General features: G+C 44.7%; 1 protein-coding gene across 5 annotated transcripts in view; it reads left to right on the forward strand.

The window, feature by feature from the left end:
* The window catches only part of DICER1 (dicer 1, ribonuclease III), a 48,909-nt gene that overhangs the window by 15,290 nt on the left and 7,350 nt on the right, over positions 1-26,269 (forward strand). For 2 of the 5 annotated variants that reach the window (XM_049612220.1, XM_049612221.1), the window contains 14 exons: positions 5,181-5,313; positions 6,557-6,799; positions 7,389-7,543; positions 10,383-10,515; positions 11,497-11,572; positions 12,399-12,538; positions 14,561-14,740; positions 14,945-15,158; positions 15,361-15,514; positions 16,920-17,102; positions 17,389-17,494; positions 17,902-18,077; positions 19,034-19,817; positions 23,239-23,394. In XM_049612220.1, coding sequence (XP_049468177.1) covers positions 5,181-5,313; positions 6,557-6,799; positions 7,389-7,543; positions 10,383-10,515; positions 11,497-11,572; positions 12,399-12,538; positions 14,561-14,740; positions 14,945-15,158; positions 15,361-15,514; positions 16,920-17,102; positions 17,389-17,494; positions 17,902-18,077; positions 19,034-19,817; positions 23,239-23,394 — 2,833 coding nt within the window. Of the gene's footprint in view, positions 1-5,180; positions 5,314-6,556; positions 6,800-7,388; positions 7,544-10,382; positions 10,516-11,496; positions 11,573-12,398; positions 12,539-14,560; positions 14,741-14,944; positions 15,159-15,360; positions 15,515-16,919; positions 17,103-17,388; positions 17,495-17,901; positions 18,455-19,033; positions 19,818-23,238; positions 23,395-26,269 lie in introns of those variants that run through there. The other 3 variants (XM_049612222.1, XM_049612224.1, XM_049612225.1) reach the window with 2 other exon arrangements.

Consider the following 26,269-nt stretch of genomic DNA (forward strand, 5'->3'; position numbering starts at 1 on the left):
GCAAGGGAGGGGCAGAAAGAGAGGGAGAGAGAGAATCCCAGGCAGGCTCCGCACTGTCAGCACAGAACCCAGTGCAGAGCTTGAACCCATGAACTGCGAGATCGTGACCTGAGCCGAAACCAAGAGTCGGACGCTTACCTGACTGAGCCACCCAGATACCTTGGTTTCTAACTTACCTTTTAGATATATATTTAAAAATTTTTTCTTCTAACGTTTATTTTTGAGAGAGAGAGATACAGTGTGAGTGGGGGAGGGGCAGAGAGAGAGGGAGACGCAGAATCCAAAGCAGGCTCCGGGCTCTGAGCTGTCAGCACAGGGCCCGACGTGGGGCTCGAACTCACAGACCGCAAGATCATGACCTGAGCCGATTGGACGCTCAACCGACTGAGCCACCCAGGAGACCCGCTTTTAGATCTATTTTTAAATTTTCCAACACTCCATGAGAAAGGAAGGTGCATGTATTAACTGTATCATAGATGAGGAAGTGAAGACTCCGTTCGTGATCCTCCCAAAATAAGGCAGATATGGCCCTTTTCACTGTGTCATTTATTAGTCTTGTATGACAATCGAATCTGACACGCCTGGGTTTACATCCTCTCTCTACCCCTCTCCCTCTGTCTCCCGAGTAACTTAAATGTTTACAGAAAAGTTGTAAAGAGATTACAGAACTCCCTTGTCCCCCTTAGTTGGCTTCCCCCATCCATTGTTAACATCTGACATTATCGTGTACATTTGGCCCAACCAGGAAACTAACATTGGTGCGTTACTGTTAACCAAACTTCAGACTTCAGTTTCATTTACCAGTTTTCCCATTAGTGTCATCGTCTTAATCCCAGGTAGCATGTTGCATCTAGTTGTGTTGTCCCTGATCTCCACTGGTCTCTTGTATTTTCTCTTTTTCCGTGCTTCTGATGACCTTGACAGTCTTGAGGAGTACTGGCCAGGTAGTTTGTAGACTAGCTCTCAATTTGAATTTGTCTGATGTTTTACTCAGGATTAAAATAGGGATTTAGGATATGGAAGAATACTGTAGAGATGAAGTGCCCTTCTCATCACATCGCATCAGGGGGACTCATGCTTATCGACGTGAGACATCACCAGTGACATGAAACCTCGTCACGTGGTTATGGTAGTGTTTGCCAGGTTTCTCCTGGAAGGTGTTCTTTTTCTCCTTACTTTATTCTGTGGAAGCAGATCACTAAGCCAATTCATTTATTATTGGAATTCTTCTGTGAGGAAAACTTCTTCTCTCTTTGATCCTATTTATTATTTATATTCATTGACTTAGGTTCTTTTCTCACTGTGGACTCGTTTATTTTTTTAAATATTTTCTTTTAGGGGCGCCTGGGTGGCTCAGTCGGTTAAGCGTCCGGCTTCTGCTCGGGTCATGATCTCACGGTCCGTGAGTTCGAGCCCCACGTCAGGCTCTTTGCTGACGGCTCAGAGCCTGGAGCCTGCTTCAGATTCTGTGTCTCCCTCTCTCTCTGACCCTCCCCCATTCATGCTCTGTCCCTCTCTGTCTCAAAAATAAATAAACATTAAAAAAATTTTTTTTAAATAAAAAAATATTGTCTTTTAACATTTATTCATTTTTGAGAGATAGTGCACGAGCAGGGGAGGGACAGAGAGAGAGGGAGAAGCGGAATCCGAAGCAGACTCCAGGCTCCAAGCCGTCAGCACAGCCCAACACGGGGCTCGAACCTACGAACCGCGCAATCGTGACCCAAGCCCAAGTCGGACGCTCAATGGACTGAGCCGCCCGGGCGCCCCTCACGTTTGTGTGTTTCGCACTTCAGGCTTTAACCTGACGTTTGGTCATTTACCTTGTTGCTCTTGTTGTTCCGCTCTGAGCCTTTGGGGCTCCTTGAGGTCAGCTCCTGTGTCCCTTCAACGTGCCCTCATCCTTTCTGTTGTTGATCAGCCATTTCGTCAACGAGCCCCAGTTCCTTTTATTTCTACTCACTTTTTTAGATGTGTATTTTGTGGAAGCTATTTAACTTTTACAAAAAGCGTTTATTATTTTGAGAGAGAGAGAGAGAGAGAGAGAGAAAGAAAACATGCGTGGGGAGAGGGGCAGAGAGAGAGTGGGAGAGAGAGAGAATCCCAAGCAGATTCCACACTGATAGTGCAAAGCCTAACATGGATGGGGCTCGGACCCACGAACTGCGAGGCCATGACCTGAGCTGAAATCAAAGGTTGGACGCTCAGCTGACTGAGCCACCCGAGCAACCCGAAAGTTATTTAACTCTTTAAAGCTTCAGCATCTTCATTTGTAAGATAGAAATTACTTCTGTCTCTTAACGTATGTAAAAATGGCTGTTTTATCACCTGATACAGTAGGCGCTGTTTTCTTACGTGCTCTGCGCACACGTTTGGGGGCGCGTAGTGTCTGTATACTAGAACCATCGGTGATGGTTCTTTTGGTGGAATCGCAGAGGAATTACATTTGATTTGTTCATGTTGTTAAAAAAATGTAAGGCGTAAGGAGACTATTAAAAGCTATTGTTCACATATTTTAGTACTTGGCAGACATTTCAAACGATGTGTTTGTTTCTTTGAATTTTTTTCCCCATACGGTTGTCTGCACAAATTTGCAAGCTTAGTGAAATCACAGTTCTACTAGTTTTCTGAATCTAGTGCACATATTTCCTATTTCTGACCATGCTGCTTCGTTTTTTGTTTGTTTGGTTTTTTTTTTAACATCTATTATTTTATCTTGAGAGAGAGAGTGAGAGACAATATCCCAAGCAAGCTCTGCACTGTCAGCACAGAGCCTGATGCGGGGCTCCATCTCACAGACTGAGATCAGGACCCGAGCCAAAATCCAGAGTCAGCCACCCAGCCCACTGAGCCACCCAGGCGCCCCTGCCCATGCTGTTTCTGATGTAACTGGGAGGCGATGCGTGTAACACAATGCATTATGTGGGCTGGTGCCAACTGAGTGAGCTAGGTACGGAGATTTAGAGCAAACATCTAAAAACTCCCAGTTTTGACAGTGATGTCTGCTGCATATAAGACCATTGGCTCTTGAATATTTGTTTCATTTTCTTAGTAAATTTTCATGGAAGTTGACAAAAAATACCGCTCTCTGATGGATTTGATACTAGAAAAAAATAAATAACTGGTTCTTAGCTGCAGATAGTTTGAGAAGCTGTGTGCACTAGAGAGCAGCAGGGCTTAATGAACCGCTTGCTTGTGCGACAGCTGACAGAAACTCAGTGTGAAACTCAAAAGAAACAAGTAAGACTTCGTGGCCTCTGTTCATGGTACGGCGAAGGCTCTCAGCAGTTTGCGTAACTCACTTGTGAGCTCCCTGACCATCCTCGTTTCTCTGGAAGCCTATAGCTTTGTCTGAGGAGTGTGATTAGGCATCCCCTCATTTATCTGATAAAGTTTGCTCTCTAAACACCATCATCATAAGTATATAGCGTTTAATTACTGCTTACAAGAGATTGGGTTTGTTCACGTGCATATTGTCTCTTCTGTCCTCTGCAGTATTGATGTGAGTTTCAGTAGGAGAAATACGTTTACTCTTAGTGCCTTCTGCTTCTCAGCTCGTTGAAATCTGCTAACGTGATCATGTTGGCAAAGTAAAACACATCCTTTGCCTGACTGAATTAATTATTTTGCCTACTGCCTGACATGAAGTGCATTTTTTAACCTCTTGATGCTTATTTGCATACACAATCCTTTGGAAGTACCTATTTCTAAGATAATAAATTTTGTGTTTCAGGCATGCGATTTCTTGGCCTGTAACGCTTCTTTCTGTTACTGACATCGTAAGCTTATTATAATAACTAAACAAAGCTTGGAACATATTAAGGAGGTTTCTGATTCTGAACATTTTAAGTATTTGAATGTAGAACAGACGTGTAAGCTAACCTAGACATGCATGTGTTTGGCTGATCTGGAGGCAGGGAGATATTCTAGATGGCCACTCAAGGTTTCTTCCAGCTCTTTGATATTAGTCTGTTTCATGTATTTAAAAAAAAAAAAAAAAGAACGGTTTGACTTAAAAATGCAATTTTCTATTAGGAATTTATACTATGCGTATGACTTCAGAAGAACCATCTGGAATCACTTACATCAGGTGTGGAACCATTTATCCCGCGTGCTGAGTTTTTGAATGTGGATATTTCCAAAATAGCTGTAATGGCAACACTAACTGTTAACCTCTGTCCCCGAGTAACGTGACCCCCCCTCCTGTAGCTTTCTTCCATCTCTCAACCAGAAGGCCCGCTTTAGGTTACTGGCGTTCTGGATCAATACAGAGCAACAGGCAGGAGGAGGGACGAGTTGGGGAGCCCGTCTTCCGTGACAGGATGGGATGGGGGCTCTGGCGCCGACTGCCGTGCCGAAGTCTGGCGTGTTCTGTTGTGCAGAACTGGGGTGGGCGGTGGGGGGTGTCAGCGGCCTGGGGGCAGGAAAGTGTTGGGCCTGGAGGCGCGCCTCAGCAGACAGGCATCCGTTGCCCTGGAGCTCTGCTTCCAGTGATACAGGGCGTTGTGGTGAGATTAAAATAACCATGCTGTTTCGCACACGGCAGGAGCTCTCTTAGTACGTGTAGCCGGAGAATGAGGTTTCCCTCGCCTCCGCCTCCGAATCCCCTCTTGGCCTCAGGGTGTTGGTACGCATTCTGCATAAGTTTGGCCATAGAGACAGGGGCTTGACTGCAGCCGCAAGTTGTGTGTGTGTGTGTGCGTGTGTGCGTGTGTGTGTGTGGAGAAGAACATTGAGCTTTCGGAGAAGTGTGTGCGGCTTTTTCACGATAGGTCCTGGCCTGAGGCCAAGATGTTTGAGGATTCCATGTTTCTCCCTGCCTAGCTCTGTCCCCTACTGGGCTACACTCCTAGTAAGTCCTCACTGCCAAATTAGAAAGTGGGACGTACTGTGGCCATTTTGTTCGGCAGGCGGAATCAGCCCTGTATTTGGCGTTACAAGTGTTTGGTCCACAGATCGACGCGGTGAAGAGTGGCAGTGATTTCTGTTTAAGCTAGTTGAAAACAAAATGTAACAAAACAAAACAAAAAACAAAAACCACCAAGACCCGTTTTGTTAGGTATGTTGGCAAAAAATACACGTAATTTCCATTTGAAGGGAGACCTCACAAACAAAAAAGTTTACGTTTTTTTTTTCTCCCTCAGCAATGCTTAACTTCCAAATGTATGTAATTTTCTTAGATTGATAAAGGAAGCTGGCAAACAAGATCCAGAGCTGGCTTACATCAGCAGCAATTTTATAACTGGACATGGCATTGGAAAGAATCAGCCTCGTAACAAACAGATGGAAGCAGAATTCAGAAAACAGGAAGAGGTAACTTAAGTTGAAATAATTGTACAGTAACAATTTTCAGAATATGTATGTAGACATATATGCATACATATGTATATATGCGTACACACACACACACACACACACACGAACTCTGCTCATAGGAGCTCCCTTTCTTCATAGTTGCTTGGCGGCATTTTCGGTCGCATAGAATACTTGCTCATAGATGGACTAGCCGTCTCCTATGAGGTAGCTGTTTGGTGATTCATATGTTCAGAATTAGAATAGCCGTCTAGGAAATCAATTTGGTCTTAATTACCATCAACCATTTCATTTTCCTTTATTGGACTGATGGCATTTCCTAGAAAAACAAAGCATGTGTAACCGTAACTCCTGTTGACTGCGTATGACTGAGCTACAAAATGGATTTGTTCTCCTATAAAGTGTTTTGTTTTCCGTTTAAAGTTCTGCCTTGAATACTTCAAAAATAACGCTATGTTTTAAAGATTTGGGCTTAAAGTTTTTCATACATTCTAAGATTTTAATATAGGAGACAGCATTGTAAAGATGGGAAACCTAATATAGTGCTCTGGCTGGCAAACAAAAAGTTTTTATTTGAAGTTTGTTATTTAACTTCAAGGTAGACTAATTCACGTTGGCGTTCGTTTTCTATGCCGTAGCTATTTGATAATATTCCAAGTTTGGAGAGTCTAACAGCCGGTATGCTAGATCTGTTTAAAAGGCAGCTTCCTTTATAATTTAACTTCTCCTAGATTGGGAAATGGTGTTATTTTAAATCTAACATAAAAAATTGTTCACTTACCTTTTTTAATGAGTAGTTCTGATTCCTTAAATCGAAAATGTCCCAAGATGCCAGAAAGTAAGTAATGCCTTACTTGTCATTTTGAATTACAAGTGTTTTAGGGATTCTAGTGAAAGAGTCTTGCCATCTTTGGGAGGCTGTTGGCACAGTGTCACGGCCGGAAGATACCCTGTGTGAGGTCAGAGTATCAGCAGGACTCCAGAAGCGGATTCGTTTGGTCACTGTTGGCTGCATTCTGTGGTGGCCATTGAAGAAGCCAGCCTCTCCGCCCGGAAGGCTTTCTGTGGCTCGTGCATACTTGTGTACAGCAGAAGGGCACTTTGATTTTTCGAGTCGTGCTCAGCTGAAAATAAACCAGAGTCTCTCTGCACACGTGGCAGAAACGGCAGTTTTCACTTACTGGTACTGCACCGTTCCTTTGGAAATTTCTTAGAATTGCTTCTCTCGGTGGACTTTTTTCAGGTACTTAGGAAATTTCGAGCACATGAGACCAACCTGCTTATTGCGACAAGCATTGTGGAAGAGGGTGTTGACATACCAAAATGCAACTTGGTGGTTCGTTTTGATTTACCCACAGAGTATCGATCCTATGTTCAATCTAAGGGACGAGCAAGGGCACCGATCTCTAATTACATAATGTTAGCAGATACAGACAAAATAAAAAGTTTTGAAGAAGACCTTAAAACATACAAAGCTATTGAAAAGGTAAGTTCCGAGAGTCAGTAGGGTGTCTTTGTTTTTGTTTTTGTTTTTTTTTTATGTGCAAAGAAATGGGTAAAAGCAGTTTTACCTACAGAGCATAGTCTCAGCAAGGGTGTGCAGTGTGTACGTTGTAAGAAAAGTCAAGTAACCACAGAGCCAGCAGTATTTTACGAACTGTTTGAGAGCCCACGGTGAAAATGGTCCTGTGGATTGTGGGGGGAAAATGCCTGGAAAGTGTGTCCTGTTGGTGTGGGCGCTGCAGTCCCAGTTGAGGGGCTGAGTTGTGGAGCCGTCACAGGGTGATGACACAGCCCCTGTGCGTGTGCGTGTGTGTGTGTGCGTGTGTGTGTAGATATGGTACCGTGCAAACCTTGTGCACGTGCGGTGAGTGTCTCCACGGTTGGAGCTGGGGCGGGGGGAGTGCTCCGGGTGGGAGTTTCTGCATCAGGTGACTTTGGAATTCTGAAGCAGGTTTAGGAGAGAGCGCTGTTGCACGTCAAGAGAGCTTTTTCCGTAGGTGCAGAGGCGGACAACTGACATAGGGCAACACGGCATTTGTTCTCCTCGTAAAGTCTGTTTTTACAACGTCCAGATCTTGAGAAACAAGTGTTCCAAGTCCGTTGATGCGGGTGAGACTGACGTTGAACCTGTTGTGGATGATGACGATGTGTTCCCGCCATATGTGTTGAGGCCCGATGATGGTGGTCCGCGAGTCACGATCAACACGGCCATTGGACACATCAACAGGTATGATATGAAGTCACTTGCGTGGAAAACCTAGGAGTGTTACAAGGCTTAGGTCTAAACCTGCGAGTATTGTAGTGTTTACCTGTTGCAGACAATCACCAGTCTTTGCATTTGTGGCTTGTAATATTTTGGTGAGAGAAAGAAAAGAAGTTGCTTTTTTCCACTCATGCTCCTTTTTGGTCAAAAGGTAAAAACTGTATTGCACGGTGATAAATGTTTAGGTTTTGTTGGAAGGCTGACTTAATGAAGGCATGATTTTTTTTTTTAAGTTTATTTATTTATTTTGAGAGCGAGAGAAAGCACAAGTTGGAGAGGGGCAGAGAGAGATGAGAGAGAGAGAATCCCAAGCAGGCCCCGAACTGTCAGCGTGGGGCCTGACGCAGGGCTCTGACTCACGAACTAGGAGATCACGACCTGAGCTCACGTAGGACGCTCAACTGCCTGAGCCACCCAGGTGCCCCAAGGGATGCTTCTTTTAATTAGATTTAATTTAATTTTACCTTGCTCACTGAATTTTTTTTTTTTTTTAGTCCTGAAAAATCTCGTGCCATGAACGTTGAGGGATGTTGAATTTTCCATTAGCTGCGATATTACAAGATGACGATACATTAACTTGTATTTCTGATCATGGGCTAATTTACTTTGTCCAGAATTGGTAATAACCTTTCCAAGAACTAAGAAAAGCAGCTACATGCCTAGATTATGTATCAGGATAAGTTTCTGTGCAGAGGCAAAATAAAGCAGCAACCGACATAAGATTTTTTTTTTTTAACTCTTTAATTTGAAACCATTTCACACTTTAAAATGTTGCAGGGATACTGCAGAGAACTCTCATACGCCCCGCACCCAGAGAGACCCATTCAGGTTTCGCGAGAATGTTTTTGGTAGGGAGAGGATCCAATCCAGGATCACGAGTTGTGTGTGTTTTTCTCATCTCTCCAGTCTCCTTCAGCCTGGAATTACTCTTCAGTTTCCTTGACTTTAATGACCTTGAAACGTTTGAAGCTTACAGGCCAGCCATTTTGTAGGCCGTCTCTCAGCGTGGCTTTATCTGCTCTTTCCGACGTTGAGCCCCAGGTTGTGCACTGGAGCCGGCACATCACAGAAGGGATGCTCTGTTCCCATCCCGTCCCGCCGGGCGCGCTCAGTGTCGATTTGTGCTCTTACTGGTGGTGGTGGCTCCTGATCACTTCCAGAAGGTCTGCCAGCTTCCTCTGTCGTAAAGTTGCCTTTTCTCCCTCCATAGTGTGTGTAGTTCATGGGGAGGTGGTTTAAGACCATGTAAAATTTATTCCTCTTCCTGGTTTCACCCATTAGTTTAAGTATCCATTGATATTTCTGGCCTGAATTGATCATTGCTGCGGCATCTGCAAAATGGTGATTTTCTGATTCCGCTGTTCTGTTTGCTGGCATTCTGCCGTGACGAAGAGCTTTCTCTTTTCTCCACTCATTTATTCTTTTTATTTATTAATGTTTTTATCTAATACAAACTGAGGGACTTCTGTTTTATTGAGTGGGTTATATTCTGCTCACTATCATTTATTATTTGTTTTGATGTTACAGTTATCTCAGATTTGGCCGTGGAAGCCCCTTCAAGCTAGTCTTTTTTACATCACCATTGTTCTTTGGTCACTTCCTTATTTTATGGCACACTAAGATGTTCTAGATTTAACTCCTATTTTCCTTGCCCCAGCCTAGATATTGGCTGTTTCTCCAAAAGCTTCTGGTCTTTTTTAGTGGCAGATGAGTGGTGTTTAGAAACCAAAGTCTGAGTACTAAGTGTGTTCATTGCCTCTGGAGTATTGCTACTCTCAGGCTCCTTAGTCGACAGAGCTAGAAACTACGTGTGTGTGTGTGTGTGTGTGTGTGTGTGTGTGTATTCACGTGCACATTTATAGCTGTATTTATTTGCATACCTGACTACCTTTATGTTGTTACGTCCACTTTTACCATGACACCACAGGGTTCATTCTAGCTTTCCTCTTTTCCATCTTTGTTTCTGGCTTCTTCCATAGTGAGAGATAGGACTCCCATTGTCCTCAAAATAGTTACGTTATGTTTAGTATCCCTGAAGGTAGGCAGTCTCCTACTTCGCAGGGCTGCCGCCGTGTTTGGGTGTCCCGAATGCACGGGTCATGACCTTGCAGGGCAGCTGCTCATTCTGCTGCCCTCCTTGTGTGAGTCCTGCCCCCACCGGATTACCTTCCTGTCCCAGCCAGCGCCCTCCTCGCTCAGTCTCAGTGCCCTTGAAGCTAGCTTCCTGCTCCGTATCCCTCTCCTTGTACTGCCGTGGGGTGTGGTGGGAGGGCAGGGGCGGTCTTCTTGTTCTGATGCTTTGTGATATGTCAGTACCGGGCTGTCCTTCCGGCCTCTTCTGACGCCTTCCTTGGGCGGGGCCTGGTAGTTTGCCAGGGCACATAAGACAGCAAGGACCAAACCCTGGCGGTGTGTTCTCCTTACGGATTCCGCACAATATTTTTCTGTGCGGTATGGTGGCCCTGGACGTGCCTTTTTAAATTCGAGTTTTAACTTTAATCAAAATTAAATAAAATTCGAAGTGAGTTTCCTAGCTGTCCTCACCGCATTCCAAGTGCTCCGTGGCTGCTCTGTTGGACAGTGTTGACACCGACTGTCACGGCAGACGATTCTTTTGGACGGCACCGTTCCATCTTACTGAAAGTTGGAAGCAGTGGAACTCACACTTCCCGTGTCAGTACCAATCCAGTAGAGGGGAAGAGGGACATAAAAACTCAAACTTTAGGATATGACTACCAAAACGGATTTTTTTCCCCTATTTCTCAGTTGTGGATTTAGCATCAGAATTTCTTTTTCTTCACAGATACTGTGCTAGATTACCAAGTGATCCGTTCACTCATCTAGCTCCTAAATGTAGAACTCGAGAGTTGCCTGATGGTACATTTTATTCAACTCTTTATCTGCCAATTAACTCACCTCTTCGAGCCTCCATTGTTGTAAGTTTAGAAAAAGAAATGATTGTGCCTTGAAAATATGTCACTAATGGATTTTTTTTTTCAGCTTCTCCACGCCAATGCAAGTTATAGGTAACTTAGGTTTAGATCTTTTTTTTTTCTTAATTTTATTTAATGTTCATTTATTTTAGAGAGTGTGCGGGGGATGGGGGCAGAGAGAGGGAGATGGGACCTGACGTGGGCTCTGCACTGACAGCAGAGAGCCTGACACGGGGCTCGAATCCACAAACCATGAGATCGTGACCCAAGCCAAAGTCTGATGCTTCCCTGGCTGAGCCACCCAGGCGCCCCACTTTAAATCTGTTCTCCGGGGAAGGTTTATAAGTCTCTTTTGTGGTCAACTGCACGTTCAGATCCTCAACAGACTGTATAGCTAGATGACCCCTAAAGTTTCCTCTGAGATCTTAACTAGTATCAGCGTTTCTGACCGAATCCCTCAGCTGTGGCTTACGATACTTCCAGGAGCAGAATTTATTAAATATGTTTGGGCTTTTGTAGTTGTTTGGTTGTTCACCTGAAAATCTGCCTCTGTGTAACTGCTGTGCTTGGTCCCAGTACTGATTTCCAGATATTCCAGGATGACTAACTTCTCTTACATATGAAAATTTGTGCTGTTAATGTGTGTGTTATAGTCACATTTTGATAGATCTTTAGTTTGTTTCCTCTTCATAGATTAGTCGAACTAAGATACGTTAAAATCTTACTGAAATCTGTATTCATTAAAATTGTCAGATCTCCATCATAGCTGATCTAGGTTTTACTGGGCAGGACTTTTAAAAATGGCCGTTTCAACTGTGGAAATCAGGGTTTTAACAAACTTGTTGGCATTTTTCAAAATGAAGAACTTTACTCTGGTAAAGTTCAGCTTTAAAGATGCTGGGGCAGAGGCTTCCTAGAAGTCGTATGTGCTAATGATCAATAGCTACGCTCATGTACAGTGGAAATGTTTTTTGTTACTTTCAGGGTCCGCCAATGAGCTGTATACGATTGGCCGAAAGAGTTGTAGCTCTCATTTGCTGTGAAAAACTGCACAAAATTGGTAAGAGTGATTGAAAAGCACATGCAGATAAAACTCAGGTTGAAACCCTTGTAAAACAAAAGCACATCAAGGACCTCTGAACTCGCTGCTCTCCTTGTGCTCTGGTGAAGGCGGACGTACGTACGTAAATACGGTGTAACGTGAGGGTCCCGTGACATGTACCAGCTTTGAGGCCCCAGCTTCCCTGCGAATACCTGTAATGTATTTGCTCCCTTTACTGACCCCTTTTCGACACATAAAGGTCTTCTTGTAACTGTTGAGTCATGAGCGTTTGTGTTTTAATGGATCGTTTTCTCAGATCGGTTTAGTTTACAAATTAATCCACTTAAAAAAAAAAAGGGAAGTCTTGTTGTCCATAGACTTTGTAAAACAGAGTGCCGTTTCTCTGTTCAGACATCATTTAAAAACACTTTTTTTTTTTAATTGAAGTGTAGTTAACACACGATGTTACATCAGTCTCTGGCATACGACATGGTGGTTCCCCAAGTCTGGACGTTATGCTGTGCCCCCCGCAAGTGTAGCTGCCATCTGTCACCATACAATGCTATTCTAGCACCTTGCGCTATACTCCCTGTGCTGTGCCTCGTTTAGACGTTATTTCTGCATCTTGGAGCAGAGTTTGTAATCCTGCTCATGTTGACTTTTATGAGCGCCAAAACAGCCTCCCTGAAGCATCACGTCCGATTACGCTGTGCTATTAAAGCAAAGCTGCTTTAGTTTTCACCCCCCTTCCCGTTGCTTTCTAATATCGTGCCGCTCTGGATTATTTACTTATTAGAGAGGCAAAATCCGGATTGTTTATGTTAATTCTCGGTACATTTCCTAGGTGAACTGGATGACCATTTGATGCCAGTTGGGAAAGAGACGGTTAAATATGAAGAAGAGCTCGATTTACATGACGAAGAAGAGACCAGCGTTCCAGGAAGACCAGGTTCCACAAAGCGAAGACAGTGCTACCCAAAGGCAGTTAGTATCGGTTAGAACTGCATATGAATCTAGCCTTTCTGACTTTTTATTTCCTGCTACCTCAAATCTGCATTCCCCTGCTTGGCTTCCCAGGCCTCGTAATTTGGCCCGCTTGGGATCTCAGCTCGCTTCCTCCCATCACAGCTTCTGCCAGATCAGCCAGCCCCTCCTCGTTCCCTTGTGCGCTCTGTGCGCTTTTCCACTTAGGACATTGCTTTTGTATTTCTCCTCAAAAGGAGTTTGGCCTCATTTGTCAAATTCTATCCAGAATGAGTTCATTCCCTTTAGAGAGGTGTTTTTTGTTTCATTCCCTTTAGCGGGAAGATGTTGGCCTCATTTGCGTTCGGGACTAAGACAAGAGAGGATTTGCACGATAAGATAGGCAGGTGGAAGGGTGCCCGCTCAAGGATTTGTCGGGAGCCAGGATGTGGCCCGCCTGCAGTCAAAGCCGGTTCCGCCAGCGTGCCGCGTCTGGCTAATAACTCTGTGGCATCCTGGCAGGATTCATGTGCTAAGATGTCCCTGAGTCTGACTTCCGGGCAGAGCCGTACTGGACTGAAGGTCTTATTGAAAAAATACTTGTTAAGATTTTTCCCCCATAAAAATTACAAACAGGGGCGCCTGGGTGGCTCAGTCAGTTGAGCGTCCAACTTCGGCTCAGGTCATGATCTCAAGCCCCGTGTCGGGCTCTGTGCTGACAGCTCGGAGCCTGGAGCCTGCTTTGGATTCTGTTGTCTCCTTCTCTGTCTGCCCTCCCCCGCTCACTCACGCTCTGCCTCTTTCACTCTCAGAAATAAACATTTAAAAAAAAAAAAAAAAAAGAGTTGCAAACAAAAGCAAAATTTTGCTGTGTATTTTTCATCCTAGCCTAGAAGTATGGTTCTTCTGGGTTTTTTTTGCAGCGCTGTTGAGCATTTTACTTTTTAGAAGGTTTTCACTCAGCTGAGCATTTTCAAGATTCAAAATCATGTCAGTTGTTTAAAAATTATGAATATTAACCCGTTCCCTGAAATGCTTGTTTCCCTCAGTTTTCCTCAAGGGTTTGCTTCTCTGTCTTCCTACTCGACATTTACCCCGGAGACCACTGGGCTTGTTTCCTGTGACAAAGGTCGTCAGTCATAATCAGTTTTAATCAATAGATACATTCTGGATTATCTGGCATTCTGATAACCCTGTCTCCTCACCAGTATTTCTGTGCCTTTTAATTACAGATGCAATTTATGCCCCTGAGCCTCAGAAACTTCACGACTCTGTTGCGTAGGGTTGTGTAACTATTGAGAGCTTGGAAACAGTCTCAGGCTCGTTAAACTGCATTTTACTCCTATAACTACATAGCCATTAAAAATGATACAGATCTTCCCCCCTCTCCCCCCCACTCTCACTCTCCCCCCCCAACCCTACACAAAAAAAAAAAAAAAGATACAGATCTGTATTGACCAAGAAAGATGTTCTCATTGTAGGAATTGGAGATAAAAGAAATAAGGTGACGACAGTCTTTGTTGTGTCATTCCGTGGGTGATGAAGCACACGTGTGTGTGTATGTTGATCCACGTGTGCACACAGGAAAACATCTGGAAGACGATGCAGTCTGTCAAAAAGTTAATAGTAGAGGTGATATCTGAGCAATACAGTTACGTGGGACTTGTAAAATTTTGCATGTTTTCTGATATTCTGCAGTGAGTAAAGACTAAAAGCCGCAAGGAAGAGTTCTCTGATCAAAAGAAAGAGCTGAAATGAAGAGCGTTTCTAAGAAAATGCCCTACAGGGTTTGGTCGTTTTTATAAAGTTTTGGTGTTAGAGTCAGCAGTGCATTATGAGGGAGGTGACCATGGGCCACCAGAGCCCAGGCCTGAGCAGCGCTGGCTGTCCCCCAGAGTTAAGGAATGAGGCCTCCTGCCCTGGGTGTTTGCTTCCCTTTTTCTCATCAGCTTTTAGGAAAGCTGCAAGTAAATTTGTTTGTTTGTTTGCCAGTGTCTGGACAAGAGGCTGTCACCCTTGCTTAAGTTTTCTTTCTAATTTTAGATTCCGGAATGTTTGAGGGATAGCTATCCCAAACCCGATCAGCCCTGTTACCTGTATGTGATAGGAATGGTTCTGACGACACCCTTACCTGATGAACTCAACTTCAGAAGGCGGAAGCTCTATCCCCCTGAGGACACCACGAGATGCTTTGGAATACTGACGGCCAAACCCATACCTCAGGTAGACAGTTCTTTAGGACTGCTATTGATAAGAGGGAACGGCTAAAGCTATCTCTCGTTACCTCAGAATGTTTGCTACTTAAAAATCAAGGTGTCCCTTCTGCTCCCCGGATTGACAGCGTCGTTCCCCCTCTGAAATGAAATATTTGTGATGGAATAAAATACCTGTTAACTCTGGGGATGCTTGATTTTTCTTTTTGCTAAGATCCCGCACTTTCCTGTGTACACGCGCTCCGGAGAGGTTACCATATCCATTGAGTTGAAGAAGTCTGGTTTCACGTTGTCTCTCCAAATGCTTGAGTTGATCACAAGACTTCACCAGTATATATTCTCTCATATTCTTCGGCTTGAAAAACCTGCACTAGAATTTAAACCCACAGACGCTGATTCAGCATACTGTGTTCTACCTCTTAACGTTGGTAAGAAGGGCCCAGACTCTGACGTGTTGGCCGATACTAGCTGGAAAAGGGAAGCTTGCGTAACGTTAGTTTATGGTGGCCGCTAGAGAAATCTCTTACTAGAGACCACTCCAAATTAGACACCTACTCGAATACGTAGCTTAAGTAAGAATCCCACCCGTATTCTGTTTTAACGAGCTAAAGAGTCTTTTCCTTCCCTAAGTGAATGACTCCAGCACTTTGGACATTGACTTTAAATTCATGGAAGATATTGAGAAATCTGAAGCTCGCATAGGCATTCCCAGCACAAAGTATTCAAAAGAAACACCCTTTGTTTTTAAATTAGAAGATTACCAGGACGCAGTCATCATTCCGAGGTGAGTGTCTAAGCGGAGCGCCACGCGGGGGTGGCACTTTGTTTCGGGAGAGTCGCTCCCTCACGTGGAAACCCAGGGGGGCCGTGGCGTTGATGCATCTCCTGGGAAGCGTAGGTGTCTCTTCCTGGTGGGGCCTGTTCTCCCTAGCTGACTTCCTCTTGTGAGAAACCACACCTCGAACGCTGTGGGTGGAGGGGTTTGATTTTGTGAAGTTCAGATCATCTACATGCTGTTGAAAGGCTTTCTTAAAATCTTCGTCTTATTTTTCCAGTTTATTTATTTCTTAGAGAATGAGGGGAAGGAGAGAGCGAGGGGAGGGAGAGAGGGAGGAAGGGAGGGAGAATCCCAAGCAGGCTCTGAGCTGTCAGCGTGGAGTCCAACCCAGAGCTCAGACCCGCGAACCATGAGATCATGACCTGAGCTGAAGTCGGATGCTTACTGACTGAGCCACCCGGGCACCCCAAAATCTTCCTTGTTTTAATCCCCAAAGTCTTAAAGAATTTGATTGTAAACAATAGCTTCTTAAACTTCTTATAGGGAATAATGGTATTAAATGCAATGAAGTAGTAAATCAGGATGCTTTTTTTCTTATTTTGTAAGAATTTAGGGGATAGTTTCTGAGCAATAAATTTAAATATAGGAACCTTTCATAAAATTAGAGTACTGGCTGTAATTCGGTCTTTCCTGATTTCTGTTTTTTCTTCTTTGCAACTTAAAATCATATTTAAAAACTTTTTTGACTTTATTATTATTCATTTTTGAGAGACAGAGAGTGCTAGCTAGCAGGGGATGGGCAGAGAGAGAGGGAGACACAGAATCCGAAGCAGGCTCCAGGCTCCGAGCTGTCGAGCACAGAGCTCGACACGGGGCTGGAACCCACGAACTGTGAGCTCATGACCTGAGCCGAAGTCCGACGCTTAACCGGCTGAGCCACCCGGGCACCCCTTAAAGTCCTGTTTTAAATGGTAGCTGCCATCAGACTGTTAATACCATGAGTGGTGCCTTCATGCATTTATGTGGCAGGCACCTTTCACGTTCAGCATGTTTGTAATGCAGAGTGCTTGCTCACTCAGTTGGTAGGATGTTGAAAGTGTTCTGCCCCGTATATATTAGTGAAACTAAGAGAGAGTTAAAGGTGCCATGTAGCTTTCATGTGTTAATCAGAGTGATCAGAGATCTTTAGAATGAGGTTAACCGTAACGTAGGGCGGAATGGAGAAGCGATTTTTACTTAATATAAACATAATTTTCATCTGACACCCACTTGAAATATATTATTTGGAATTGAAGTGTTCATCAGCGCTATTTGTTTTCACCCTTTAAACTTTAAAATCATAATTTGCATTTTCATATTAAAAACACGCGTTGAGAATAGTTGCCTCAAGTGTATTGTTTTTCTTTTTCAGATACCGTAATTTTGATCAGCCTCATCGATTTTATGTAGCTGATGTATACACTGATCTTACCCCACTGAGTAAATTTCCTTCCCCTGAGTATGAAACCTTTGCAGAATATTATAAAACAAAGTATAACCTTGATCTGACCAATCTCAACCAGCCACTGCTGGATGTGGACCACACATCTTCGAGGTAAGGGGTTTCAGAGATGGCATTTGACTGTCACCTGAGGCACTATTTGCAGAGGTCGGCAGACAACCATAGGGGGGTCACTGTCCCACTGCCTGCCTGTCAACTCTGAAACCGGGAGATTCTTTGCACAGAGAACTGCCCAGGGTGGGGTCCAGGAGTCCTCAGTTTAAATGAGCTCTTCAGGTGATTTGTAGGCACACTGAGCTAGAGAACCCCTGTGAAGGGTCGGGGTGGGGGGGGGGGATACTTCTTTTTGTTTGATAAAAATATTTTGAAATTCTTATAGACTGAATCTTTTGACACCTCGCCATTTGAATCAGAAGGGGAAAGCCCTTCCTCTAAGCAGTGCTGAGAAGAGAAAAGCCAAGTGGGAAAGTCTGCAGAATAAACAGGTAATGTGTTCACTATTACTCTAGCATCATTTACTATTTTGAAACGTTAAGTTTGACTTCTTTATCAGCAGGTTGAACTGAGTGACTTAGGAAGTTTCTGGAAGATCCCCAACACTTAGGCTTTGTCACGTTTTAGCTAATACCGTGTGTGAACCTGTATTTGAATGGCTTTTTGGAAATATGATGGGTTTCCTTTGATACTTGGTCTATTGGCAAAATTCGATTCATCCTTATAAATCCTAGATTAAATCCCATTCAGCCTTAAGCCTTAAAAGGGATTGCTTTTAGAAGTAAGACTTTACTAATATTCTTGATTTTCGTCTTTATCCATTAGTGAAACTGGTCTTTAATTTTTTATTCTTTTGTGTGTTTGCTTTATATTTGTCCACATTTTTGCTTCTTCAAAGATCCTGGTTCCAGAGCTCTGTGCTATACATCCGATTCCAGCATCACTGTGGAGAAAAGCAGTCTGTCTCCCTAGCATACTGTACCGCCTTCACTGCCTTCTGACCGCAGAGGAGCTAAGAGCCCAAACGGCCAGCGATGCTGGCGTGGGAGTCCGATCACTTCCCGTGGATTTTAGGTATGCCTGTGCTGTCAGCCAGAAGGAGCGCGGGGTTATGGAAGCCTGTTTGCAGAAGAACTGCATTAAGTTCCGATTTTAATTTTATATAAAACGGTTCTTAAAAGCTTAAAAAGAAAGCACGGATGTCTCACACATGAAATAAATGCATCCTTTGATTCCTACATTCTTGTGAAGTTGCACAGGGAGAAGGGGGTCGTTCCTCCTTCAGTGATGGCGGTCAGAGCGAAAACGGAAACAGTTCTTTGTTGCCCTGCTGACATTGGAAGACCACTTCCTCTTCTGTAAAATCAAGTCTCTATTAAATGGCAATTGCCTCAAGATGTTCCTTGTCTTTTTCTCTTCCCGCTAGGAAAGTTTCCGCGTTCTAAGGAAATTATTGGCTTAACCACTCAGATTAATTTCGGTTACCCAATTGTGGAGACCACAGTGGTTCCAGGGATTAAGGAATCTTAAAACAGGATAGTAGTAGTCACAGCTGCATTTGCTGAGTACTTAACCTCGGCGTCAAACACTGGTTCGGATGCCGTGGCCTGTCTTGGGTCATTTAATCACTAGGACAGCCCTGTGGGGTAGGAGTGGTCAGCCCTCTTCCGAGTGTGGGAAGCCGGGGCGCAGAGAGGTTCCGTAAATCACGAGCTCGTTAGCCGGAGGGCCTGGGATCCCAGCCCAGACGGTGGCTCCGGGTCCCGTTGCCAACCCCGCGCGTCGCCCCCACCCCGCGCTTGCTGTCGGGCGGCGGATTAAAGCGGTGCAGGGAGCCACGTCCCGCTGCCTGACGTACTCGGGGCAGAATTCCGATATGGTGATTTCTGCCTCGGAGACTTGTTTCTCCTCCAAAGTGGGAGCTCGTTTGGAGGGATCGTTATTTTACTTATTTATGTCGTTGACGTTGTTCTTGCTCTGAACCTCGCCCTTTTGAAGGGTCTGACGAAGTCGTAAAAATGTCTCCGCAGATACCCCAACCTAGACTTCGGGTGGAAGAAATCTATTGACAGCAAATCCTTCATCTCAATTGCTAGCTCCTCTTGGGCTGAAAACGATAATTACTGTAAGCACAGCACAATTGTAGTCCCTGAAAATGCTGCACGTCAAGGTGCTATTAGAACCTCCTCTCTAGAAAATCACGACCAAATGTCTGTGAACTGCAGAACGCTCTTCGGTGAGTCACCCGGTAAGCTCCAGATCGAAGCTTCGACAGATCTCACGGCGACCAACGGTCTTTCGTACAGTAAAAACCTTGCCAATGGCGGTTGCGATTTAGCTAACAGAGACTTTTGCCAAGGAAATCAGCTGAGTTACTACAAGCAGGAAATACCTGTACAACCAACTACCTCATATCCCATTCAGAATTTATACAGTCACGAGAACCAGCCCAAGCCCAGCGATGAATGTACTCTCCTGAGTAACAAATACCTTGATGGAAATGCTAACACATCTACCTCAGATGGAAGTCCCGCAGCGGCCACGACGCCCGGTACTAACGAAGCTGTTCCCGCGCCCCGGGACGGGAGGGCTTCTGCGCAGAGCCCTTGTCCCGGCTACTCCTCGAGGACTCTTGGCCCGAACCCTGGACTCATTCTGCAGGCTTTGACCCTTTCAAATGCTAGCGATGGGTTTAACCTGGAGCGGCTTGAAATGCTTGGTGACTCCTTTCTAAAGCATGCCATCACCACGTACCTGTTTTGCACTTACCCCGACGCGCACGAGGGCCGCCTTTCCTATATGAGAAGCAAAAAGGTAAGAAGTACCGTGTTTCTCACTCAGAGTAAGCGTTCGGCGTGCCTAGGACGTGGGGTCACGCGCGGGCTGGTTTCAGAGGACGAGGGGTCGCTCAGACGGGAGGCTGCCTTTCCCTGATGAAGCCCCCAAGGTTTGGGGCGTCAGCTGATCTGTGTGTGCCTTGTGGATGGATGGAAATTCAGCTCTGATGGGACCGTTTGCGAGAATACGTGTGCTCGCTGGGTCCCCAGGGGGTGTGAAGAGGTACGAGGCGTGGTTGTTTGGCGGGGAGGGTGCTCGCGCTTGAATTTTAGTGGAGAGAAAAGTTTATCTGGGAGAATGCCGTCTTGGCACACAAGGCATCCGGACCTGGAGAAAACACAGGTCTTGCGCGGAGGAGCTCGTCTTCAGGGTTTTTGGAGGGTGTGGAAGGGAGGGGAGCTCGGTGACTCCCCGGCATAAAGGGGGTGACGCCTGAGCTCCGAGCACGCAGGGGAGCGAGAGCCCAGAGGAAGGGTGTGACCCCACGCCAGCGGGAATCAAGATTTCAGGAAGGGAAGCGGCGAAGGTAAAATGTTTAAACGATGATAAAAGAGGTGTCACAGGGCAACACGTCCGTGCTTGACGTGTAACTTACAAAGCTGCTCGTTGTCCCGGACGCTCAGAGAGAAGGACCGTCGCTGGGAGGAGAAGGCGTTCATGGAGGAGGTGCACTGGCACCTAGTGTGTAAACAGTGAACAGACGGCAGGGCGTGTCGGCAGCACTCAGTGACCCATCTGTGGCAGCAGGCAGAGGAAGGGGTAAAAGGGCAGGTGTGGGAAGCTCTGTCGTGGAAGATGTTCAAGGCTGGGCCCAGGAGTTTGCGTGTGTTTGGATGTCGGGGGCACTTTTCGCGTCAGGGACTCTTCCCGTTCTGGAAGCGCTGCTTGTAACGTGATCGCTCTGGTGGCAGAGTGCGGCCTGAGTCCAAGCGCAAAGCCAGACCGAGCGGGGCGATCGGCTGGGCTTTTGCAGAGTGTAAGCAGGCAGAGTAGGGGATGGTTCTCGAGTTCCAGCAGTGAGGACAGGACCGAGGCGAGTAGTAGTTCGGGGGGAATGAGAGTTGAAGCTCACGCTTCCTAAGCGTTTCCTCCAGCCAGACGCTACTTTTGCAGCCTTATGTGTTATATCAGTCGCCTAATTAAATTCTGCATACTTTTATTACATTTAAAAAAAATGTTTAATGTTTATTTATTATTGAGAAACAGAGATAGAGCACGAGCAGGGGAGGGGCAGACAGAAGGGGAGACACAGAATCCGAAGCGGGCTCCGGGCTCCGAGCTGTCAGCACAGAGCCCGACGCGGGACTCAAACCCACGAACCGCGAGATCATGACCTGAGCCGAAGTCGGACGCTCGACCGACGGAGCCACCCAGGCGCCCCACTTTTATTACATTTTTTTAGATTTTATGTCTAATTGTATACACTTTTATTATCCGTCTTCTGTAGACGAGGATCCTGAGGCAGGAGGTGTTAGCTTGCCCCAGGGTCACGTGGCAAGTACGTGGCGGAGCCCAGACAGTGTGGCTTCAGAGACCGTGCTCTTCACCGTCACACTCCCCTACCTCCGATGTCACTCTGTAACACCGGACACTACACTGAGCATTTTACAGACCTCGTTTACTCTTCTCACTGAGCCCCTGGGGGCTGGATAACACGCCTCCATCTTGCAGGTGGGGAGACTCCTGCCTGGAGAGGTTGCTTTTGGTTGGCGTAGGGTTACTTAACTTGCCAGTCGGGAGGGCGTCGGAAGCGAGAACCCGTTCCTTCCGCCGCCCTTCTCACTGCCCCTCCCTGTGATTGGGGGGCAGAGAGAGCCGTGATGCCGGGGTGCCCTCGTGTAGGCTGGGGCCGTGGCGGCGCTCTTGGTGGGAGGAGCACAAGTGGAGGAATCGGGGTGAGGATTAGGGTTTTCGGACCTCGTGGAAAATGAAGTGAAACGTTGGGATCGTTGAGAATTTAGGACTGAACTACGGCGTGGGCGAATAGTCTTCACGAGAGTGATAATCGAGGCTGTCAGAACAAATGGGGTCACCAAGAAGGTGGTTGTAGGAACAAAACATCAGAGGCTGAGAATCGGTATAAAGCGTTAGCACATGTACTCTGTTAGGTAAGGAAGAAATCAGCGTACGTTTCCGAAATAGCATCTCTGCGTCTGCCCGGACAGCCTTGGCTCCTTGCTTCCAGGAGAGATCATCGTTATTCCCTCAGCCCGGTCTGGTGTCCTGACCAGGCCTGAGCCCCTCGCCGGTCTTCGCGCGGACTCCACGCACGCACCCCCGCTGTCGTTCCTCTCTCACGGCCCTCCCCCCGCTTGTCGAATGGCCTCTAGTTCTTTCTTCCTGTTCCGTCCCGCCACCCGTGCCGTCTGAGTGGATGGGATCACCGTCTTCGTCCTCCTGTTGCCGGCTGTGATGCTGTGATTCTCCGACTCTGGAAAAGGATGCTAGCGTTTATTAGAGCCCTTACGTTTCTGACAGCGTGCCTCGCGTAGTGAGTGTCACCTGCAGACACCGGACCCCCCCCCCCCCGCCCCCAGCTGTGTCGCCTGCAGGGACTAGCAGTCCCTCAGTTTTCTGACTGTTCTCTCAGGGATGTGGGTACCCGTTCAGTGGTCCCGAGATCCCCAGAGAAAGGGCTCGTGAAGTACTTACGTAGAAAGGAACCTGGTTTATAGAAAATGCATATGGCGTGGACCGTTCTAGATCCTTGTTTCCAAGTTTTTACTAGACGTTTCTAGGTAGAAATGTTAACGAGTGAGTGAGTTAGGGAGGACATGGGGTCTATAGGAAAAACACAGCACAGGGCAAACAATGAAGCTGTTTTATTGATGTGAATAAACATGGAGTTATTACCCTTTGCTGTGTTTTAAAATGATTGAACAAAAATGTCATTTGTGGCTTAGGAGTATAAAATGATTTTAGCTCCATTTACTCAGTGCCAGTTTCCACTTACATAGCTAGAGTCTGTGGCATTTCCCCCCATTTATTTCATTACGAATATTGTGACACCTTAGATGCTTTACAGGGATTCTTTTCTATTCTGATAGTCCCAGTTGGCAGTTTGCATTTGATATCATCAGGTTGTGTTTTTTTTTTTTAAAGTTTGAAATTGTGTGAATTGTTTGTTCTGACTTTATAGGGAATTTGCGTATTAGTTTTTTCTGATCTGCGTTTTTATATCCAGAAGTATTCATCTAACGACACTAAAGGTTGTAGAATACACGGGCACGTAAAATTTCTTACCGTGAATAGGCAGAAAACCTGTACGTTCTCTATAATTGATGACCAGTTGTGGTGATACGAACAACATTTAACTAAAAATGTGTTTATTTGCCTGGTGTGAACTCCAGCAGTGGGCATTTATGGATAAGTGTCTTACACGTTTTTTCTGCTAAAGGTCAGCAACTGTAATCTGTATCGGCTTGGAAAAAAGAAGGGACTGCCCAGCCGCATGGTGGTGTCCATATTTGATCCCCCTGTGAATTGGCTTCCTCCTGGTTATGTAGTAAACCAAGACAAAAGTAATACAGATAAATGGGAAAAAGATGAAATGGTAAGTTTTTGGTAACTGGAAGGACTTCTACTTTGGTGAACGGGGAGAATTTTGTTCTCTTAATTTTTTGTTTCTTTTCCGTGGCATATTTGTAATAGAGTAGGAATTTGATGTGTTAATTTCTCTAAGGAGACTGTCTCTTCATTGAATTCAGAAACAGTGTTAGATATTTTTGAGGCGGGGGGACAATTCTATCATCTTCCTTTTCCAGAGGTATATGATGTTGCGACTCTGAAAAAGAAGAAAACAAAACTCCATAATATTTCACTTTGTTGCCCTGTATTACAAGTGAGGACAGACCCTTAGCTCTGTTCAATAAAATGACTCTTCAGTGGTCTGTGATCTTCTATCTATGAAGTCATTAATTTCAGTAAAGTCTTGCTTTGTAGTTCAGGGATTTCTCAGTGAGGACTAGGCCTTCTCTAGTGAACTAAAAAAAAAAAAAAAAGATCCTAAAGGTTGTAGTTTTTTGGAAACAGTTTAAATTTTGCCAGGGACTTGAGACGACCAAGTATTAGCTGCAGCGGCTTCATTTTGTCTCGTCTTGAAGGCCACCAGAGGGCACCTCGGAGGGCTCGTGAGCCGGCAGAGCGGTCGGTCCCTCCCGGTGGTGGGCGGCTGGGGAACGAGAGCACCTCTTCCAAAATCAAAGGCGATCTCTCTGGCACTTTGCTTTCTTGGACATTTATTTTGCATTAATGAGAAACTAGATCGTTGTTACTTCATTTTTCCTCCAGGCCAACGCTGAGAATACCATTTCTTTCACAGATTATGCCTCCTAAATATGTGCTCTGCACGTCTTCTTTCTGACACGCGTGTCCCGGTTCCTGGGCTCAAATATTTCCAGGCCTGATGCTCTGCGACCCTGTTTTGATTTTTATCTCTTCATTGAGCATATTTTTAACTCGTGCAGTATTTGAGATGATTTCAGTGTCTCACAGAAATTGACCTCCTCTGGAAAAGCATCAGAATATTTTAATGCAAGTTGGGTTAGAAAAATTATATTCGTTCCTGATTTAGAAATGGGCGGAACCTTAGAGGAAAATATGTAGATTTTGAGAACGTTAGAGAAAATATTGCATCTCTATGAAAAACATTCCAGTGATAATTATTCTGCCTTGTAAGTAGTTTCATAATATAATCGGCTCTTTAAAAAAAATTAGCATCAAGGTGACATTGACAAGTCCTTTTGATTAAAAAAAATTTTGTTTTAAGTTAGAACAGACATTTCTTATTTTCCTTAACATTTCAGATGACCTGGCACCGTGACTTTTGGAATATATTAAAGATCCTGTTCGTATTTTCACTTAGTAATTTACGCTTACTGAAACAGACACAGGAGAGCGTGTGCATTCCTGCTTCACCCGCCTCGCTCCTCCCCACGTAGGTTTAAGAGAAACCTTTGCATGCGAGTGCAGAAGGTAATAACTCAGGTAGAAGGTTGACTTGAACTGGAAGCGAAAAGAGTTTTATGCTGGCATTTTTCTGAAGAGCCTGAAGTGTTCTTATTTAGGGAGGTCGGACCCTGCTATTTCGCAGATAGAGAAACTGAAACCCAGAGGCATTAAAGAACTTTGCTTTGTGATAAAACCCAGTCTTTGGGGTTGGTGTGTGTATATTGCCAATTTCAGACTATGGGAGCATCTTACTGAAGATATACGAAGATTCTATTTAATGAAACGTTTTTTCACTCTGATTTTTTGTTTTAATGGCAGTTTGCCTTTTTTTAGTGCAAGGACCAAACAGTAGTCAAAACAGCTCATGTTACCTCGGAAGAGTACAGGGCTTTTCGCAGGAAGTAGTTCCTAGAGGTCTGCCACTATAGTTTCTTCTCATATTCTTCCGTAACCTTGAAAACGTTTTATAAACGTTTTTTATTTAAAAAAAAAAAAAAAAAAAATTCAGGTATGTTGTTGTAGATACATACGTATCTACATTGGCTCACTACTCGTCTTTACTTTCAAACAACTACACTGTCCCTTTTGAGTCCGATTTAAAATGAAATATTTGCAGTATTTAAAAAATACTTGACGAGGTTTGAAAACTTTTGTCAGGAAATCTCTGGAAGGTTGTTGCTATCAAAATTGAAGCAAACTCTCCTGCCTTTCGCCCCAAAGGAAAGGAAAGTCTTTTTATTTTATTTTTTTTTATTTCTTGCACAACAGAAATTTGGCATCTCTTAGCATTGCAAAAAAGTTACATCATTACTGAATCCTAGCCCATTATTAAGGTTGTCATTCACAAATAAGCTTTTGCCAAAGAAATCGGAATTAGCAAAGATCTTCTGACAGAAATTGGATTGTTGTGTTTCATGTTAGTCTAACTTTTCTTCTGTTTTTGTCAGTTATGCTATAATCTGTTCCTCTGATTACTGCAGCACGGTGGAGGGGAAAAGCATAATTTCCCAAATTCGTAGCTTAGTTCAGTGATCACTTCTAGTTTTCAAGCAGAGCAATCTAGTTTTACATTATAGCAAATGCACTTTGATTTGCAGTGGAAAGCGGGGACAGACTTTCCCATGAATCCCTGTTGCCCATTTTTAATATTCTACAGATTTTTAAAGCAGTTGATCTTCTTTCATATATTTATACTCTTCATTGCACAGATAATGCTTTCTCTGCATCTGGACTTTAATTTTATTCATTTGAAAATCTTTTCGAAACATTTTAAAACTTTGTCAGCAAAATCGAAGACCTCTGTGATCGGCATGTGAGTGCTTTTATTGTGTGTCTGCTGGAGTAAGCCTCCTTAGCTGCAGTCGTGCCTCGCGGACATTAATTTTAACTTTATATCCACGTACAGAAATCCTTAACTTAAAGCTTCATACTGGCTAAAGGTCATTTTATAACTTAGAAAATGAACATTCAAAGAACAT

The sequence above is a fragment of the Panthera uncia genome (genome assembly GCF_023721935.1).
Source record: "Panthera uncia isolate 11264 chromosome B3 unlocalized genomic scaffold, Puncia_PCG_1.0 HiC_scaffold_1, whole genome shotgun sequence".
Lineage (NCBI taxonomy): Eukaryota > Metazoa > Chordata > Mammalia > Carnivora > Felidae > Panthera > Panthera uncia.